The sequence below is a fragment of the Amblyomma americanum genome, chromosome 10 (genome assembly GCF_052857255.1).
Source record: "Amblyomma americanum isolate KBUSLIRL-KWMA chromosome 10, ASM5285725v1, whole genome shotgun sequence".
NCBI classification, from domain to species: domain Eukaryota; kingdom Metazoa; phylum Arthropoda; class Arachnida; order Ixodida; family Ixodidae; genus Amblyomma; species Amblyomma americanum.
The window spans coordinates 56,896,667-56,916,744 of NC_135506.1; the positions used below are offsets into that span (position 1 = coordinate 56,896,667).

At 43.5% G+C, this 20,078-nt stretch overlaps 1 protein-coding gene across 1 annotated transcript in view; it reads right to left on the bottom strand.

The window, feature by feature from the left end:
- Positions 1–20,078, bottom strand: part of LOC144107840 (ATP-binding cassette sub-family C member 2-like) — a 91,462-nt gene that overhangs the window by 54,569 nt on the left and 16,815 nt on the right. The window contains exons 4-8 of the mRNA XM_077641053.1: positions 17,349–17,498; positions 13,410–13,544; positions 11,423–11,490; positions 3,378–3,491; positions 622–759 (exon numbers count right to left, since the gene is read on the bottom strand). Of these exons, the coding sequence (XP_077497179.1) occupies positions 622–759; positions 3,378–3,491; positions 11,423–11,490; positions 13,410–13,544; positions 17,349–17,498 (605 nt within the window). The remainder of the gene's footprint in view (positions 1–621; positions 760–3,377; positions 3,492–11,422; positions 11,491–13,409; positions 13,545–17,348; positions 17,499–20,078) is intronic.

A 20,078-nucleotide genomic window follows, 5' to 3' on the forward strand; every position in this document is an offset into this window, starting at 1 on the left:
CGCTAGTCACCCACCTATTGCGTGAGCACGAAACGGAAAGGAGATTTCCCGCTCTTATTTCGACACCGGCAAACCATCACCTGTCACCCTCTGTTCATCTTGCCTCCCTTGCTTGCTTTCCCTCTCCAGTGGAGAGGGTAATTAACCTTACTCCAGTTCTCCTTTTGCCAACCGCGACAGCTGGCGGAGGGAGGCCTCACCAGAGCACATACAGTTAAAACTCTATTCAACGAAGTGCAGAGCAGCCACTATTTTTTCTTTATACCGGGAAATTTGCACGATCCAGGAAAGAATTTTTGCGCCCATCCAAATCTAAAATCGTAACGTAGAGGCACCATGCAGAAAGCCACCGTGGCATCGTATTTTACAAAAACCCACGCCTGCGCGCATGAGCGTATGAAAAGTCCGCGAAGGCAGTTCGAATCGCTTGAACGTCTCGTAAAATAAATATGAATCCACGGTGGGAAGCGCCTCCGACTGCTGGGTCCTTGGTTCCTACTCTAAGCTTCTCCTCTCCCTTTCGCCTATGAAACATGCGCGCGTACACTGTAAACTAGAGAAGTAGATGGAGAGTGATGTCAAATTCAACGACTCCTGTCGCACAGCAATGGGAACACTCACTCGAGCACCAGCGTCCTGGCGAGGATGCAGCCTGAGTAGGTCATGTCCGCTGCGAGAGTCCAGAAGACCTCAAGCCACATGGTACGCAGCAGGGCCCAGATGAACAAGCGCTTTTTCTTCGCCTTACTATGCCGGCTGCTGGAAGAGGAGCAACACGAGCAGGAGGCAAAATCGTGTTCAGCGTGTAAAAAGTTAGCAAAACGACACACATTGAAACAGCTGATCCGTCAGGAAAGGCTCATGTAGTTTCTTTCCAACTGCTCTTGTTCTCCAGTGAGGTTCATCCTGGTGTATCTGCTTAGAATTAGAGAATAACTATCACTCTTTATTATTCTCCTAAAAAAAACGAACATATGTGACCACACAGAGCGCTCACAAAGCAGCCAAGACCTGAGTTGATATATTTCAACAGTTGCTTCCTTCAAACTTTGACGCGGGGCGTTCGCGCAGTGACGTTAATCCAGAAGCAAGCGCCGCGTCACAACTGGAAGGTTGTCGCTCTTCTGGGGTTTGAACGACGCGCTGAAGGGGGCTATATTGACAGGAATTGTAAGAAGAACAATCGCATAACTTCTACGTCTCTTTTATTATATGAACAACTGTGTGTTCCAACATGCCACGGCGATATGAAGACCTCAAAATCATTCCATTTCTGCGTGAGGCAGCCGTACTTCACTTTCCTCAATAATGATAAAAAGGTTCAGCTTTTATTTACAACAGTACTGGGGCTCCAGCCGGAGCAGCTGTTTATATGAATGATGATGATCACCACCCAATGACACTACGGCAGCTTTGTCAATGAGGGCCATAGAAAAGCTTTTAGTGTGAGCTAGAATATTCGCTTACAATGTAAGAGCAGAGTAGAGAATTATCCGCACTTTGTGAAAATAGGATGGTTTCATTAGAATACGGCCCACTAAAATATTAGGTACAGCGTACAGGGTGCATCCATAGTTCTACGTTCGAGGCCAGCGAGGCAAGTCAAGTCACCTCAGTATTAAAAACACTTCATTGAGAAGATATACGGTGAGAAAGAACAAAAAAGCAGTAAAAAAGAAGAAAAATCATACAATTTCAGGTGAATTTTTAATGTTTTTGTTTGAAATTTCTTAAAATAAGTTTAAAACCGCTGGCATTGACTCCGTCGAATTAAAGGTAGCGCAGAATAATCGGCATGAGAGTAATAATAATTGGTTTTTGGGGGAAAGGAAATGGCGCAGTATATGTCTCATTTATCGTTGGACACCTGAAGCGCGCCGTAAGGGAAGGGATAAAGGAGGGAGTGAAAGAAGAAAGGAAGAAAGAGGTGCCGTAGTGGAGGGCTCCGGAATAATTTCGACCACCTGGGGATCTTTAACGTGCACTGACATCGCACAGCACACGGGCGCCTTAGCGTTTTTCCTCCATAAAAACGCAGCCGCCGCGGTCGGGTTCGAACCCGGGAAATCCAGATCAGTAGTCGAGCGCCCTAACCACTGAGCCACCGCGGCGGGGCCCGCATGAGAGAGCTGTTTCATAATTCTGCCCGTCCTGGTTGACATATAACCAAACTGAATTTTAGCTCACCGAAGAGTTTTAGATTACAAATAAACTTTCAAATTGTCCCCGCAGGCAAGCCTAGCAAAAGCCCGGCTACCCATATTCGGTAAACTAGCCGGCATCCTTAGTCCGTGACAAGAGGGGCTGTAACGAAGGCCGCGTCCATTAAGAGGTTTCATTGCTCTAGCCATTCCCTAGACCCATAGCGCCGAGTACTTGCATTCTATCTCTTTCGCCTCTTTTCAATCACACCATGTCCTGCCTCACGACGCGCTTCTGGTGTCCATTAACAGTAACACAGCTACCAGCTTTTTTATTTTTATAGGAACGCAAGCCTTTTCCTCTACCATGGTCAGTAACGAAGTGTCATAGAGAACCCGACTGCATAAATAGCAAAGCTTAAGAAAATTTGCTTCAGCGGGCGAGACTAAAGAAACTGGTGGCGCATAATGTATGAAAGCGGGTACGTTTTATGGCGACTACTGCTGCTGCAACAAACCTGATGCCCTGTCCAACGATGAATTGCTATGTACAGTAGGTCGGGACATATACAGTGTGTTGTGCGCACAAGTGAATCTTCCTGAATAGCTTTGCAGCTAGCCAGGCCTTGCTTATACCGCACTGCGTTCGTTCATAGAATGCGGAAGACGAAACTCCGGAAAAAAGTCGGAACGTGCAAGACCTCAAGGTTTCTTTATATTGTCGTCCTTAAATGTTTGACCAAATAAATACGTCGTCATAATGGTTAAGGTCTTTGATCAGATTGTTGTCGCTTGCCACGTAAACACGACAAAAACAAAAATCTGCATAAAGCGAACAAGTAATAAGAACTGTTCCTAGTCGCAGCGCTGGTGAAATTGTGAAGTAATAAGAATATTTTGAACAGGTAGCTCTAGGATCAAACGTAATCACTAATACGCAGAATTTCTTTATTTCTTGCAGTTTTAAAATTATTGGTATCGCGTTTTTTAGACACAAATTAATTCTGTAGTTAAGCTCGGTTACTCTATTTGTGCCTGAACGCTGAACTAGGAGTAAACTAAAGAGGCAAACAAAATTAGTTCTAACCTAGTTATGCAAGAATTACGTCAACAAATGCACAAAACATCCTAACGAGAAAGATACACATTTGTCCGCCCCACGCTAAATTGAAATTCTTGCTTACATGTAACACAAAATAATCTGCATTTAGGGACGATAATTCTGAATCCACGCACCTTTTTGGAGCGTAGCTGTAAACCTTGCTCACAAGCGGAGCGGTGATCATCCTCATGCTGGTTCTGGGAAAGTCTTTCAAAACTGCCGATGAAGTTAGCAGGCTCTGTAGATTTCTGGAACGAAAGGAAAATTATCCCTGCTTATGTACCTATAAACTGGCGGCACGATCTCTGCACTAGTGATGGCTTCATATTGTTGCAAACTGGGAAACGTGTTCAACGTAATAAACATTGTACGCGGAACAGTGTAATGCGCCAAATGCCTTTCTGTTTAACGTTATTTGTTAGACGCTTTTGACACAAAGCATCATACTGCATGCTAAATCCCATTACGTGTGGGTCGGCTAATGGCGTAAGCTTACGGACATATCGCTTCAGGAACACCAGGCTTACCCGCCCCGACTGGCTCCCTTGTTTCATGGTATGACACCCAAGAGCGCGGTACCCGAAACTGCCTAAATGAAACTGCATCCTGCGACTGACAGCAGCAATCTTCGCAGGCTGCCTACACAGAAAGAAATGTGTTCGTGCACGCAGCAGTGCCGTACAGCGTGGACCTAGCCGTTGTCCACTACACGGACACAGAGACACAAGGATAAGCACTACGAGTGATTTATTCATTGAAAACTGCATGCGCTTTATGGCCATCCTCAAGCACTGTTATGACCACAGCAGTAGTACTTGACAATGGTCATAAAGCGCATGCTATGACGAGGGCGGCGCTGGTCAACACGCTCAAGGTTCGGTTACAGTACACATAAATACCCCCCTAAGCAGAAGACTGTAAAGCCGTCGCCGTAGCTCAGATGTTAGAGCACCGGACGCGAAATTCGGAGGTTGTAGATTAGGATCCCACCGGCGGCATGTGGTTGTTTTTCTTCATTCTAATCAATGATCTTTAAATAATTACCCTATTAATCTGCCATTGATGAAAATCACAAATTGAGAAAAGAACTTTTATGCTCCTTGGTTTACGCTAATGTTGGCTTTCGTCATGCAGAAAGTAGAAAGCTCTTAAGGGTCCTTTGTAAAAAGTTGAACGCCCCGAAATTTTGCACTGGTGTCCGGGAGTGGCTGCACTCCAAGCAGTAAAACCGAGCGCACATAGGTGATGGTGAGGGCAAGTAAACATAACTCTCGGCAACCACACCAGCGGCAGAGCACGTCAGACAGAAAAGATCTTATACTTGAGGCTCCGTGTGCGCAAGCATATTCGGCGTGCCGTTCATTTTTTAAACACTGCCGTCGAGTATGCGGCAAAAGATCCTTGCGAAAAGCTGGTGCGCAGGAGAACAATGCGCTGTTTTCGGGCATACGACCTGACATTTGTATCCACCCTGAATGTGTAATACCGCAGGGTAGAAAAAAAAACATAAGTAATTCGCTGCCAGGTGGTCCTGTGAACCAATAGCACAAATGATACTAGCGCTTAGGCAAGCATACCATAACCGGAAGACTAGGATTTATCTGTACAGCTACCCAATTCAATACGATTTTCTATTCGCTGCATCTCAGTTTGTCAAATGGGACATGGCACTATAAAACCAAGTGCTTTTCTGTCCTAGAGCCTTGGCACTATAAAACCAAGTCCTTTTCTGTCCTAGAGCCTTGGCGAACCTCACGAAAGGCCATCAGTTAGCATTTTGATATAAGATTCTACGCTAAAGTTTTCAGCGCATTGTCTCCTTCCGGTGTTGTGTAGCCACCAAGAAAAGAATAGGACTTTACGGAACGTACTACTGTGTGTACCGAATCCCTTGTGGCTTCGCGATTCTTTCCAATGGACGCCCCTCTCTTCCGCAGGCAGAGAAATTTCCTGTGTCAAACATTACTACTGCTGGAAACCAGAAAACAGTTTTCTATAGTTATAATTCGTCAAGATGGTATGGGTCCATTTTCAGATTCTTGAAACGCGACAAAGACACAGACAAAGACAACACAGAAGCGCTACTTGGAACTGGCTTATTTCCAAAAACTAGACGAGTGCAAGGGCTTAAGGAATAAACGCAGCAAATGAAAATATAGAAAGAAGGAAGCCCAAACGAAGAAAGCAGGATGTGTACAGTCAGCTTCACGTAGCATCCAGGTTCGCCATTTGTTTTGTAGCGATAGCTACATTACGGTAGCATTCCGAGCCTTCGGCGTGGCGGCGCCGTGGCGGTGGCGGCACCGCCACACTGTAACGTGGTCGGTCACGTGGTGCGGAGCAGCTGCCGGCGGCGCGGCGCCGTGGCTGATCACGAGGTTGGTCACGTGTTTGGTCACGTGACCAAGTTCCACTCGGCCAGCTGTAGCTATCGCATCACTCCATGCACGTTTAACCAAAGCTAAACCACCGCCAATTTTTTTTAGGGAAATGGCCACACGGCTCTGACTTGTGAAGATGCTCTTTTTTTATGAAACGCTTTCATTATACTATATAAAGAGAGCTTAGTTTTCTGCTTAGTCAGGACAGCCTAACATGGGTTATATTTTCTTGAAATAAAGTGCGTGGCTAAGAGAGAATGGGAGCGCCGGTCTGGTCAATGTATGGTCTGCCACACAGCAAAACAAAACGTACACCACACCGGAGCGACTGTGGACTGACTAGCTCACATATTTCATTCCGCATCCGCTGCTTCCCCGCCGTGCAGGCTCAGCAGCCCTTATTTTCACTGCGTAACACTCGCTATGCAACATCATTTGGTGCGGTAAAAAAAGCCCACGCACACCGTATATTTCCGCAACGTTCTTGAGATTCGACGATACCCATGCACGTAAGGAAGCACTACTGTTGCTTTTCTCTCATTTACATACTTTATTATGGCCTATTTTTCACATTAGAACGGTGTCTGTGCAGCCGGCTACTTTTAATTTCTTGTAGAACGAAAGCTCTGCTCTTCGCACTAAAACTCCCCAGGTCAAGTTTGGTGCGCGTTTCTCCTGGAGCCTGTGGAGCGGAGGTCTGGCCAGTGACGTCATACCACGTGACTCGCTGCGGAGAGGCGCCGCAGCTGCGCTCTCTCTGAGCCTTACCGGTCGTTGGGAGCCCCGCCGCTGCGGTATGTCTATCGGCTAGAGGATACCAGAAGTGCTCAGTCGCATGAGAGTCTGTATGGTGGACGTTGCCATGCATCATCGTTTCCAGGACGACGTCGTTGAGGTTTTGAGATTTGGGATTTTCTTCTATTTGTCAACAAGCTCAGCTTAAACCACTGGGTTATTGGCGTATTCAAGACCATCAAGAAATGCGGCAGAAGGTTAGGTGGGCGGATGAGATTAAGAAGTTTGCAGGCATAGGGTGGGCGCAGCTGGTAAAGAACAGGATTTATTGGAGACATCGAAGATACTCTTTGCCCTGCAGTAGGTGTAGTCCGCAGTAGCAGCAGCAGCAGCAGCAGCAGCAGCTGATGATGATGATAATAATAAACTGCATATTCTAGACCTTAAGTTCTACTTTCAGCCCGGTCATGTCTTATGGCTATACTGGCCTCGGCCGGAAAAGCCTCTCCTGAAGTTCTCCTCGAACGTAAAACAAATCAATCAAAAATATTGCTTGTGTGTTCATTATACCTGGTGTACTTTTCACGTTCAGCTTTCATTTGATGTCAGATAGCTTCTAAGGAAATATAGTAAAGTTAAAGCCGGCCGCCTGCAGAAATATGACTTTTCCTGGGCGTATGAAAAGTTGCCTAGGTGAACCAAAGGCACAAGGACTGAGCGAGACAGGAAAGATCCTACAGACGGAAAAAGAACTCTAGTGCTTCCTTTCATGCATAGGATATCACATGCGCTGAAGACGTTTCGGATAGATATAATGTTCTCGCTGTCTTTTACGGGCCAAATGAACTTGCTTAGTGTGTGTCATCCAATAAAAAAACGTGTCGCCGCGCCTGCACGGCCCGCAAGAAGTGAATACGGAGCAAAAAATGTCACCTAGTCGGTGCACTGAAGCACCGGTTTGGCGTGCTTCCTTTATCATCTGGTCGAGCATAGAATTGCTAACACCGGAAGGTGCATTAATGTGACCCTTAGAGTGCACTTGGCCTCAATAAGATTCGTCGGCGGTGAAAGATTACGTGGCCGAGCACTGTCCATTCCGTAGATGCAACTCATGTTAAGCTAAACAGTTAAACAAGCTTAGGCACAAAGTTAACCTTTCTACAGAGATTGCAGAAGCCTTCATATTCAAAGGAATTTCTTATATTCATAGGTTAGCCTTCTGCGGCCCACTCCTTAGGAGAACTGTGTACATATATGCTGTACAAAGATAACTGAAGACACACTGTTTTTTTGCTTGTTTTTCTCCTTTCTTTGTTATCTTTTGGCGTCCTTTCAGCCTTTAAAAGAGTCTGGAATTTGTAAAACGAACTTCAGCTACGAGTAGTGCTTCTGTGTCGTCGTCTTTCATTGTCCATGCGGCGCTTCAAGCATCACAGATTAAAGCAACATTTTTGCACATATTGAACGCTGTGATTTTATTGTTACCTTTATATCTCTTGCTGTGACTTTAAGTATGTTCAAGCAATATATTATCAAAATCAATAATCACAGTGGCTGCTTTTCTGCATTTAAAACAAGAACACCTGTTTTCTAGAAAGTAAGTGGATTAAAGAGTAGGAATTAAATCATTCATTACCTTACTGGTATGCAACTCATTGGAAGTGATTGCGAAAGGTTTGCCTAAAGATACAACGCGTCATTTTTGTTGTGAATAAACTGCCCTACTTGCATTTTTTTGTGAATCCAAATGCTCTAGTTTTTTTTCTTAATCTTAGTAATCTACTCTTTCTGTGCGTTTTATTTATTTATTTATTTATTTATTTATTTATTTATTTATTTATTTATTTATTTATTTATTTATGCATACTGCTAATCCCATTTGGGATTGTTGCAGGAGGGCAAAATAGGGTTAGTAATAACAGTTCGAAAAATACATCATTTTGGTGAAGATGGTAAAATAGACAACTAATAGTAAGGGTAAAGCAAAGGCACTGGAATTAGCTATGGAAATACAACCAAAAATACAACAACGCTGAATAACAATACAACGAACTGTATCATAACCATATCGAAACAAGGCAAATTAATCTCACAATAGGCGTCATGACAGAAGTTACATCGCAATGTTCCGAAAACAATACTGGTAGTCTGTGTATACCTGAACAAAGTTAACATTAAAAAGGCACACAGAATAGGAAGCAATATTAGCAACACAGAAAACACACACAATATTAGCAACACAGAAAAAAACACAAACATTAACCCTGCTAGATAAGTTTTGTAAAGACATTGCCATTAATTTTTGAGCATTATACGTACTTCGCTTTATCTTAAGCATCAAAAATCAAATTTATGACTATGAAGCAATGCGAACTTTTTAGCAAACAGGCATAGGAGGCTCTTTGAACCTCAATGATAAAGAAATGTCTCGTTTAAAAGGAGGTCTTTCAGCCTGAGAACTCCCATATAGGCTGGCTCATTCTATTCACGTATTTCTCAAGTAATATTCATTGTGTTGGTGCCAGTGGCGCGATTTTCTATTAGTTTAGACAACACACTTAAGATAATGGATGAATAGGAAAAGAAGGACGAGACAAAATATGCTCTCCTTACAGCCTAACAATGCCGGTAATTTCTAAGTACAGAAACGTTACAATGTCCAAAATGCATGCGACCCTTTTTAATTGGCTTTGATAGCTAATAAAGCAGCCCGTTCGTGTCCCATGGCACGTGGGAGTGGTTCCTGAGAGCAGCAGCTTTAATAAAGAAAAACAAAATGTTCAGGAAAACAGCATGCTCTGCGTTTCCGGAGTAGATAGTATTCAAAGGACTTCGCCAGTGTTTTTGGTCCAGGCTTTCCTGTTTTCCAGGTTTTACGCAGCTGCATGTGGCTGCCGATGACGTCATTCCTAGCATACGTATATTTCTAGCGTCATACACCCTTGATCTAGAAAAACAGGGCCAGCACAGCTCACGTGCTGAGGTTGGTGTCTCCTGGCGGCTTTCGCATATTGCGCTGTAAAACCGTTTTTTTTTTCTCTCCAAAGTGGTTGTACTTTGCTTCAAACAACTTTAAATCACCTTTAGCCTGAACAAAAGCAAAGAAAAAAAGAGAATATTTGCCTGCGCCAGTTCTGCGGGACCTGCGATAACAACGGTTTGTGCATCGTCTCGAATCCGTGGAATATTGTCGCCTTGCTCTTATCAGTACGATTACTCCATGCAACTTTGTGCGATTCCTTGAGGAACCCGTTGAGGCGTTATCCCTTGACTTGTGTTACAGTACGCAAACTTCGGAGCCAGGATTGAAACGTGCTCCGGTGGGAACAGATGCGTTCTGCCGTCAGGTACTTCAGGCTACTACGTCATTGCTGCAGCCAAACACCACTTGACAGTCTGTCGAGCCGTCATCTCGATGTCATCGTCCTCAAGAACTTCCCGCGTTCTCGCCCCCGCCAAAACGCCACATTGGCCTCCTTGTGTTACGGTAAAAAAGTCTGGGTTTTGATTAGGCGCCCACTATTTTTGAATGAGACCGAGTACTATAACAAACCGAGTACAGGTTTGCAATTTACTTTATTCTCACTTTGTTATGACAGAGCGCCGCAAGAAAAACTCGTTATAAAAAAAAAGATGTCGCACCTATAAAGTGGCCATTGGCAGCAACCTGAAGTTGCCTACGTGGAAACATTACCTAGTTCTATTTGCAAAAAGGCATCTTGCGCAGAAAATTGCTTTTGTAAAATTATAAAAGCCAAGGAAGCAAATATAAGTTCGCCGCAGCCGTATTCAGGAAAAAAACTGAGGCCCAATTAATGTTTTTCTTTTTGTTGTTGTTTTAACGAGTCCCTCAGGATTGGTCATACTGCCATTCAAGTCCAGCTGATAATAATAGAGGTCTTTGATTGGTGACGATACGAGTTCGAGTAGAGTGGCGAAAACACAATTATCTTTTTAAATTTTTTCAAGTGTAAATATATCTCTTCCAGCCGGGTAAATTAGAGGTGTGTGAACATTCGAAAATCACGAACACCAAATCGAATATCCTCGTATTCGATTATTCGATCGACTCAAATAGTGTATGTCCAGATTATTCGAAACAATATTATCGAAAATATTCCAGAACTTAAAGTTTTCGAATATTTTTAGAACAATTGTTAAAATAGGACCTGCCGTAATTTTTTTCCGCGCCTATTCCAAAAAAGGCGCCATACAAACCACATTATCATGCTGCTGCGATCGGTAAGCAGGGGTTGGCAGATGCAGCGCCACAGTGCGGTCCATTCACGTGGCGGCGTTCGTAATCCTCATACATGGCCTCAAAGATTGGACGACTCGGCAGTGCCCAGGCAGGTTCAGCAAAACCGGCACTGATGCCTGATCTGGGAGACCACGCCTCATACTTAACCTTTCGCCCGTCTCATGCACTGAGATGTGACATCAGATTACTATCAGCCGTTATCGACTGCAAAAGCCACTTCTACTATAATCATAACACTTCAATGAATAAGTTAATTCACTGATATCGTGTTGCGACCTCCAAATCGAGATCAGTGCCGTGTCATTTTACAGACACAGAAATAACTGCAAAAACATCGCTACCCTGTTCCTCAGGATTGCTCATCGAATATTCATACAGGTATCGAACATTCGTGAAAATATTCTATTTGTATTCATTTCGGATTTTAACTGAACCATTCGTATTGGATTAGGTAGCAGTGTTCAATTCGGTTTAGAAAAGGTGCTATTCGCGCGCTCCTATAATAAGTATTCGCGAAGCCACAAACAGTCATGCAATCGATATTCACTAAGAAAAAAAAATAATTTCCGTTGTCCTTCGTGTCGCCTTGATATTAAAGTACTTGTAGCGACTTAACCGACCGTAGTCGTCATGCAACGCACCCCGACTTGGACCTTTTTTCTTCTCACAGTGGATAACACTTTCTGAAGCATAAACTTCCCTAAAAAACTTCCCTGTCACAATTTTTCCGTGTTAAAAAGTACCCAAGAGAATATCGAGGCTAAAGCCAAACTTAGGAACAAGTGAGTCAAACAGTCCTTACCTGTATACCACGGCACCTGCTGTGACAGCTACCGGACACCGGCTTTCTTCCTCGTTGGACATCTGGTACTGAAGCATCAGCGAAGGAGATTAGTACGCTCCGAAATTCAATAGGGTACGACAAATATCTTGAAAACGTCGTTTGTATTACTTTCAAATTCCATCAGACTACGACGATTGCTGGAGAAGCTGAACTTGCAATATTAATCATAACTTCTAATATAAAAGTAGGTCATCTTAGCCTAGAATCAGGTGCTACGCTCGCGCACAACAAACACATGCGCATTGAGCACAGGTTAGCGATCTCACTCCGGAGATTTACGAGCCCTGACACAGTTTCGCTTACTGTTAACCTGGAGAGCATATCCTACATTTTTCATGCTTACAAGCACACAGCTCCACACTTCAGAAATGCAATAGCAGAAAAGGAAAATTTTTGCATTTCTGTATTACACACTTCTAACGAACTTACTTTTTCATGTCCACTTTCTAGCAATACTTCTAATTTTGACAAAATAAACACTGTCAGGTTAATACTTCCAATCTTATACGTGCTGTAGCTGTTTTTGTAGTTTACGATTTATTCATGGGCTCTTTCGTAAACAGGAAAATAATGTTTTGAGGCTTAAGGTTGTATTTGTTTCTTCATCCCTCAGTTTTTCATTCTTTTCTTTCCTTCGTGCAAAATTTCGTTTGGGTTCGTTAGTCATGATAGGTTCTACCAACTTTTTGCGGCATTCATCACCGTCGTCATCAGATACAGCAGCCTGACTACACCCACTGCTGGGAAAAGGCCTCTCCCATGTCTCTCCAATTAAACCTGTCCTTTGCCAGCTGCGCCCACCGTATGCCCGCCAAATTTTAACCTCATCCGTCCACCCAACTTTCTTCCGGTTCCTGCTACGCTTGCCTTCCCTTGGAATCCACTCCGTTACCCTTAAGGGCCAGCAGTTATCTTGCCTTCACATTACATGCCCTGCCCAAGCCCAGTTCTTCCTCTTGATTTCGACGAGCATGTCATTAACACGATTTTTGTTCCCGCACCCACTCTGCCCGCTTCCGGTCTCTTAACGTTACACATATCAGCTCTTTCCATGGCTCGCTGCGTTGCCCTCAACTTAAGCTGAACCCCTTTTCGTTAGGCTCCACGTTTCTGCCTCGTAGGTGAGTATCGGTAAGATACAGCAGTCGTACACTTTCCTCTTGAGGGACCTGAGAGAACCTGCTATCCTTCTGGTTATTTCCCTCTCATGATCCGGATCAGCTGTCACTACCTGCCCTAAGTGCACGTTCTTTACCACCTCAAGCACTTCGCTGGCAATTGTGAACTGCTGTTCCCTGGCTAGAGTGTTGAACATTACTTTGGTTTTCTGAATTTTACTTTTTAGACCCACTGTGCTGCTCTCTCTGCCTGCCTAGCACATTGATCATGATTTGCAGCTCATCTCCGGAGTGACTCAGCAAGGCAATGTCATCAGCGAATCTCAGATTATTTAGATATGCTCCATTAACTCTTATTCCCAACTGTTCCCGATTCCGACCTCGGAATACCTCCTGTAAACAGGCGGTGAATAGCACTGGCGAGAGCGTGTCTCCCTGCCTGACGCCCTTCTTTATTGGAATTTTATTGCTGACTTTATGGATTTATGACTTTATGACTTTATGGTATCTGTGCAGTGGCTATAGACATCTTCTAGTGTTTTCCCATAAGGCTCTTCCACACCCTGATTCCGCAATGCCTGCATGACTGCTTACTACACTACATGACAATAAACGAAACAGAGAACTAAAGAGCCATATTCTGTCGGTGCGCATCTGTTACCTTTCTTGCTCCGTCGTCCTTGTGCCGCCTTTATTTAGCAACATGCACCAACTCGCCCAGTTGTTTGACAGACTGAAGCTACTTTCTCGCCTAATTTTTTTTCGTTTTTTTTTGTTGAGTTGGGGAAGGGGGCTGCTTTAAACGCATGCGCATTGCCCTTTCTCACCTTCTTGGCCCGGCTGCTCCAAACGAGTGTGTCCCTCAGTCCAGACATGACGGCGTTACCCAGCGTTAAGAAGAGGAGAGCCGCTTCTACGCAGACCGATGCCTCCAGCACGGGCCATTCACCACACTCGTGCGACTGGAAAGGCACACGAGTTTCCTTTACTTACCGAAAACTTGGAGGCCCCTTTTGTGGACGCTAAATTTCTTGCAGATGGCTAGTGAGTGGATCACGGTGGTTTCACACAGACACTATAGTGCGTTCAGCCGCTTTGTCACGGTGAAGAGGCCCTACACATGAGCGGGGGGATGACTTCTGCAACCGTATGATTCTCACGCACTCCCGAGTTAGTCACAGAGATCTGTAAGCCGTCGCCTCACGCGAGTAGCTCCCAGTTAAATGCCCGCAAGTGGTAACATGGAGCATGTAACCTTCATTTAAGGTTGCACAGAACATGGTTAAGCACTCCACAACGAAAGGTAAGCCTTTCACGTCGACGGCGTTGACTGATGCTTCCATTGCACCCATTAATGTGTGTTTCTTAGAGTGAGGTTGTTTTATTCATATTTTAGTGGTCATTGTGTTCATATAACAAGCGTTTCCGTAAGCAACTGGGGTGCAGCTGTATTTTCTTGTATTCATTCTGATCTCATTGCAAAAAGAAATACACAGCCTCTACATTTGGCGCAGCAAGCACACAGCTCCTCTCGATAGATTAGGAAATAAATTATTCTACAGATATTCACTTCTTCTTGCGCGTTATTCGAATTCATTTGGGTGATGGTAATGATATCGTACTGAAGTATTACACTCAGCCTATAGCCGCGTATTTATTACTCAATAGAACATTTCTAAAAAAACTTTGAAGAAGATTCCTGTTTCGCTTAAAGCGCAGTCATTGCCTCCAGATTTTGTGAAATCTCCAGTGTGTGCCTGTTTTTGTGCGCCTGTTTCGCAAGCATGAAAACTTGAGGAGGCATAAAATATGCCCACTTCTTTGCATAAAATTTCTTACGACAAAGAAGTGGAAAGTAGGGTTGAATACCTGTAAGCAGTGCTCAGGCGCAATCTCTACATTTGATGACACGAAAGAGAGCGATAAATTGATAATACGAGACAATAAGTGTTTTATATGCAATTTTGGTACCTCAATTAAAAGACATTTACTTAATATTAGTTGTAATAATTCGTGAACAACGAAGATAAGCTAATAGCTAGGCTTAAGATGGGGGAATGACGGAACTTCTCATCCTTGGAATTGAGCGCTGTTATTAGGTGCGCAACTGTGGCAAACTTAATAGTTTCTCTGTAGATTAATGTTGCTTTCTGATGAGAGTGGTTGTTCCCTTCTATGCTTCCTACGTCCACGACAGTATGTGGCACGCGCTCTGATATCAAATATAATCACATGTACACTGGCACTTTTCTTTGCTGCTTTGAAAAACAAAGTAATCCTCATAGAGTAACCGTTTCAAGCGCGACTGACTAATGTACCAACGAAGACAGTCGATCAACAACGACCAGGCCTAAAATCCTTTACTAAATCCGGGCTGCCTGAGCAGCAACACAGCTTCAAGGTCTTGAAGAAACCACGAGGCCTCCTAATTTCTCTGGAGAATTTAACTCTCGACATTTCCACAAAAGTCCCTGAATAAGGTAAGGCAGTGGCAATGTTACAACATCGATTGCGTGCCTAGCTTTAACAATGAACCTACGCTGATTCCTACGAATAAACAAGGCAAAAAAGATAAGGCGTGAAATGTTTTACGTAATTCAACGCAACAGCCAGGTTTGGCGTTTGATTCTTTTTACATACTGTCACGTGTACGCTGGCGAAATTGGCCAATGACTCAACAAAAGTAAAACAGTCTGAAAGTTATTGACATTCCATTCCTCCCATATGCCTTTTATCCCGTCCATTTTTTTTATTCTCCCTATGTGCAGAGCAGCCAATCGCTCTCCATTGCGGATTCACATTCCTACATCTTATTTTCCCTCCCCCTCTCTTTATTTCTCTCTTCCTCTATATCAAGCGCTCTTTCGTTGACACACACAAGTAATAGTGGCCTCTATTTTTCAATCTCAGTGACTGTTCTCAAAGTGATATCAAAAAAGTAGAGATGTCACAAAGTTTTTACTTAGCTCGAGGAGCATCAGTTGTTGAAAGTCATCCTACTTTCTCAACTGAGGACCAAAAGATAAAAAAATAAACTCAGCGTACCGCTAAAATGCGCTGATTTTGATGTTGTTATTCTTACTGTTATCTCTTAGAGTTCCGTAGAAGCTCACATATACACCACTTCTTCCTTACTCAAATTAATTTTTAGTTCTTATTCAATGTTATGTGGAGGCAGATCTTCACTATTTCGGATTTAAACCTTGTCACTCGTACTTTTTTAATGCATAACCGCCGTGTAGCGTTCATAAAAAAAGAATTTTGAGAAGTAAATTGGTTTTGCAACCAGTGCGCATTCCTTAAAATTGAATGATGCTCTGTGTAACTCGCACAACAAAACTTAGGCTGCATGTATATGTTTTAGAGTTTGGGCAGGGTTGATTTGAAATTATTTTTTAAAAGCTCTGCACTAAGGTTTTTCTTATAAGACTAGAGACGTCAGGTGAGCGTTTCCTACTTATTCTGCAAATTTTATGCCCGGTATTGGCCTCGGCTGATAATAAACTCAAACAGTGGAATGTATATTATTCAGCAAAGTCTGGTCTTGTTTTTTTTCCATGCGCTCTTTATAAAAATTGAAAAAGATTATCTCCTCTTATAAGCACGTTAAGATGGGTGTGCGAGATTCTTTTTTGTATTTTCATTTTGATGATTCTTGGGAGGAAATACAAGAGATTTATATTCAACTGTGCACAAATGAATAATACGAAACTTATCAAAGCTGCAGATTTCCGAGCGAACTGCACAGCTCTATCTGTTTTTCCTTTCAAATGATACTGCACTTTTAAACAGTGATTGGTAGAATGTTAAGGGGAATCCTCCAGGCGGATTAAGTTTGTAATAAAGGAGCAAATTATTCTTCGGCATCCACCTCAGCGCAGCCATACGGCTACAGAGGAAAGTTATACAGATTTCAAACAAACTTCGTAGTTAAATAGAAATTCGTCCTTTAACTACAAAGTTTATGTGGAAGCAGTATAGGTTTGCTTTGTAGCTGTATGGCTGCCCTTGGGTGTATCCCAGTGAGTAAATTTTCTGCCTTATCACAAATTTACTCCACCTTTGGGGATCCCACTGAACATGCGATCAACGCTATTCCAACTTCGATTTATTGATCGATTCGCTTTCGCCCTACCATAAGCATGCCGTCCCGGTTAGCTCAGTTGGTAGAGCGACTGGTCCGGTGGAGCGGTGGTCCCGTGTTCGAACCCCGGACCAGGACGAATTTTCTCTAATAACGGAGTTTATGTGGCAGCTGTATAGCATTCCTCTGTAGCCGTATGGCTGCGCTTGAGTGGATGAGAGTGAGTAATTTGCTCTCTTATCACAGTGACTTCCCAGCAGGATTTTGCATTTGTCTCTTTCTGTTCACTGCGTGCTTGACGCCAAGTAAATTGCTTTAGAGCGACGGAAATGAAGCACAACCGGTAACAGCAAGCGTTCACGACTGCTTGCTTCAATGTGAGCACGCCATGTGGAGTGTTCCGTGTCGTGGGTGAAAAAGAGTGCATCCGAGGCACAGAGCCGCATAGATCCCAACAACTGCCGTGTTCTCGCGTTGCCATCGTCGCCTCACCTTATTTTCTTTTAACTAGAAGGTACGAATTCAGCTAATCAAGAGTTTGATGCCGAATACTTTGTCGTTTTTGTTTCTCCCGCTTTCCGTCAAAGCCACGTACTAATATGCAATCTTATTCTACGAATGGGACAGAAGCTAAAGCCTCGGGACAGAGGCACAGCCAGCGTTCAGCACGTGTTGCTCTTACTGTGCAAGAACCTGTCTCGTCCAACGTCTCACGCAGCTCCAAGAAGTCGGTAGCCGAAGCCACGGCCAGCAGAGAAGAAACGATGAAGACAAAACCCGATGTGTGCTGCGCGGTGAAGTACTTGCGCAGGGACAGGGCGCCCAAGAGAGCCTACGTTTCGAAAAATAAAAAAAAAGTATTATTGTATCGACAAGGTAAGTTGTTGGGTGAGTTGGTGGTGGTGTTCCGTAACTACAGCGTGACGAACGGGACGTAGACAGCGCTGACTCATGATTGAAATCTTCCTTGGCTGACCAGCCGTAATACGTACCCACTGGCGGCCAGAAATGGAAAGCAATGCACACAAGTAATCAGTAAGAAACAAAAAATATCTATGCAAAATTAAGCACGTGTGAACATCCGCAAACAAGGCAACATTTTTATTTAAAGTGAAAGCATTACTCTGCTCATTGCGCGAAAACCCCGCCGTCATCAGAAACCCGTGGCAGGCACGCCTAGCAGGAATCCGACAGGCGAAACACGTGATCAGTCCTTTCGGAGAAATAGGCCGTCGGCGTTCACTGGGTTCATTGGCCTTCGCGTTTACAATATTGTAGGCCCTGTTGGTATTAGGAAAGGAAATGCGCATAACTGGCTTCCTGGGTCAATGGACACCTCACTTGCGCTTTCAAGTACGTGGAGATGGTGCTGGACAGATGAGCACAGTGAACTCGGCGGCATAACTCAGCGACGCACTCAGAGACAAAGTGATGCTCTTTCATTTACGCATCATACGAACTGCTGAGGTCCCCCCCGTAATTTTTGTTCTGATGGCGTTGTGGAGGATGCGCTAATAAAATTTTTCGGAAGCCTTGCCGTCATATGGGCTTCTATAATTCGTCTTGCCAGCGAGTCGCAGTTCTTGCCTTTCACTTTGAACTCCTTGTAACATTGCTGGCAGGCGTTGATGTCATCGTCAGCTTCATCATTTTTGCAGTTGCTGCAGTGCTTTGCTACGTAGCCTATGTTTTGTGCACGGTGTTGGGGCAACATTATTTTTCTTTCTTTTTTCTCTGCCTCCACTAATATATGTCCCTGCGTGCTCCTTTCTTCTATCTCCCGTTCTTCGCGCTGTAGTTATGAGATATTATTGTACGATACCCGTTTCAGAGGCTCAAAATCGCACTTTAGTTTGGAGTAGATGACTCATTAGTACGCAGCACTGAAGACCATAGGGACCCAGAAAGTTTCTCCTGCCGATCCGCAGTACTTTATTCCCAAGAATTGCACCACTTGCCAGTGCTAACACCTACAGACGAGTTAGCCCAACCGTGAACTGAAATCAAACAACGCACCTAGTCGCACTCTTTGTGCTCTGTGAATATTTAGAAAACGGTCATTATTAGACTCACTGGGTTAAACAGACCTTCAATACAGCCGAGATGGGCACTGACATTTTTTATGTCTGTCTTCTTTGCAAATTGTCGTACACTCATGTGTGCCAGTGAACTTTAAATTATTTGCACTGAATACCGTATCTCAGGGAGGGGTGCGAAAGAAAAAGACAGAAAGGAAAACACAAACCAGTGCTGCTGCTCTCACTTGAATGCCTTGCGCAGTATAATAGAGGCCATTCAACAAGGAATTCGACCATCGTTGTGCCGTTTCACCGCCACAAATTATTCTCATCTTGTTTGGACCAACTCAGGTTAACCAGCATTGCAAAAATAAACGAAACAAAAATATGGTGGTACAGAAGCCTCGTTCGTGCTTGTTGGTGATCGTTCATGCTGCGTTCGCGGCGCGAAACAGCGAGGACGAAAGATTAATCACAGTTTTAATTTTTTTGATTCGCAAAGACCTTAACTGTATAGATGCACACCTGTAGCACAGATTTCTATGTAGCTTGTTTTTTTTTTGCCTTTTATCCCGTGATGCTGCTGTCGTTTAACTTTATGTAGCCGATGAATCTTTACGCACGTTGTTTGTTATTGGTTCTTGGTTAATATTACTTTGATGTGCGTCGCAGTCCTTATCCTCGGATACCATTTTTCTTATTTTAAATAAAATCAAATTTGTTTAATCCAGAATTGCTACGACATGTAAAGTATATAGGCGAGGGTGCCACAGTCAAACGACTCTACCGGGACCCTCGATAAATAATTACGAAGTAAATAAATATTAACAGCAATGTCAGCTTATCGGTTACAACATAGAAGCAGCATATCAGTCAAAACTGGCTTAAACGCAAACTTCATAATGACGCTGGTTGTTAAATTACAGAGAAATAAAAGAAAAAAAAAACGTTAGTTTCGCAACTAGAAGGCATTCAGCTTAAGAATTCTTGAAAACTTTGCAAAAGATAATGATGTTTTCAATGATGAATGATATGTAGCGCGAATAGGACGAATGACAAAGTAAGAGCTACACAACACGAATTGGCACCTTCCACCCTTGTGAGGTATCAGTGAAAATAGTGTATGGTATTCAAAAATGAAATTGCCAAAAAGATGTCGATTTTGCGTAAATAGCATGGACTTTTCGAAGTAGAAAATTCTGTACACCTACCAATCCAGTAGAGTTGCAGTCAAGTCAACAAGGTGGGTTTGATAAACTACAAATGGGATGTGTGATTTAACATCTTCAAGAAGATACTGAAAAAGGAGGTGTACTGATACGATGTTGTGATCATGTATAACAAATAAAGAGTATTAACAGAGAAAGCACCATGTCTGATGACGCGAATGGTCT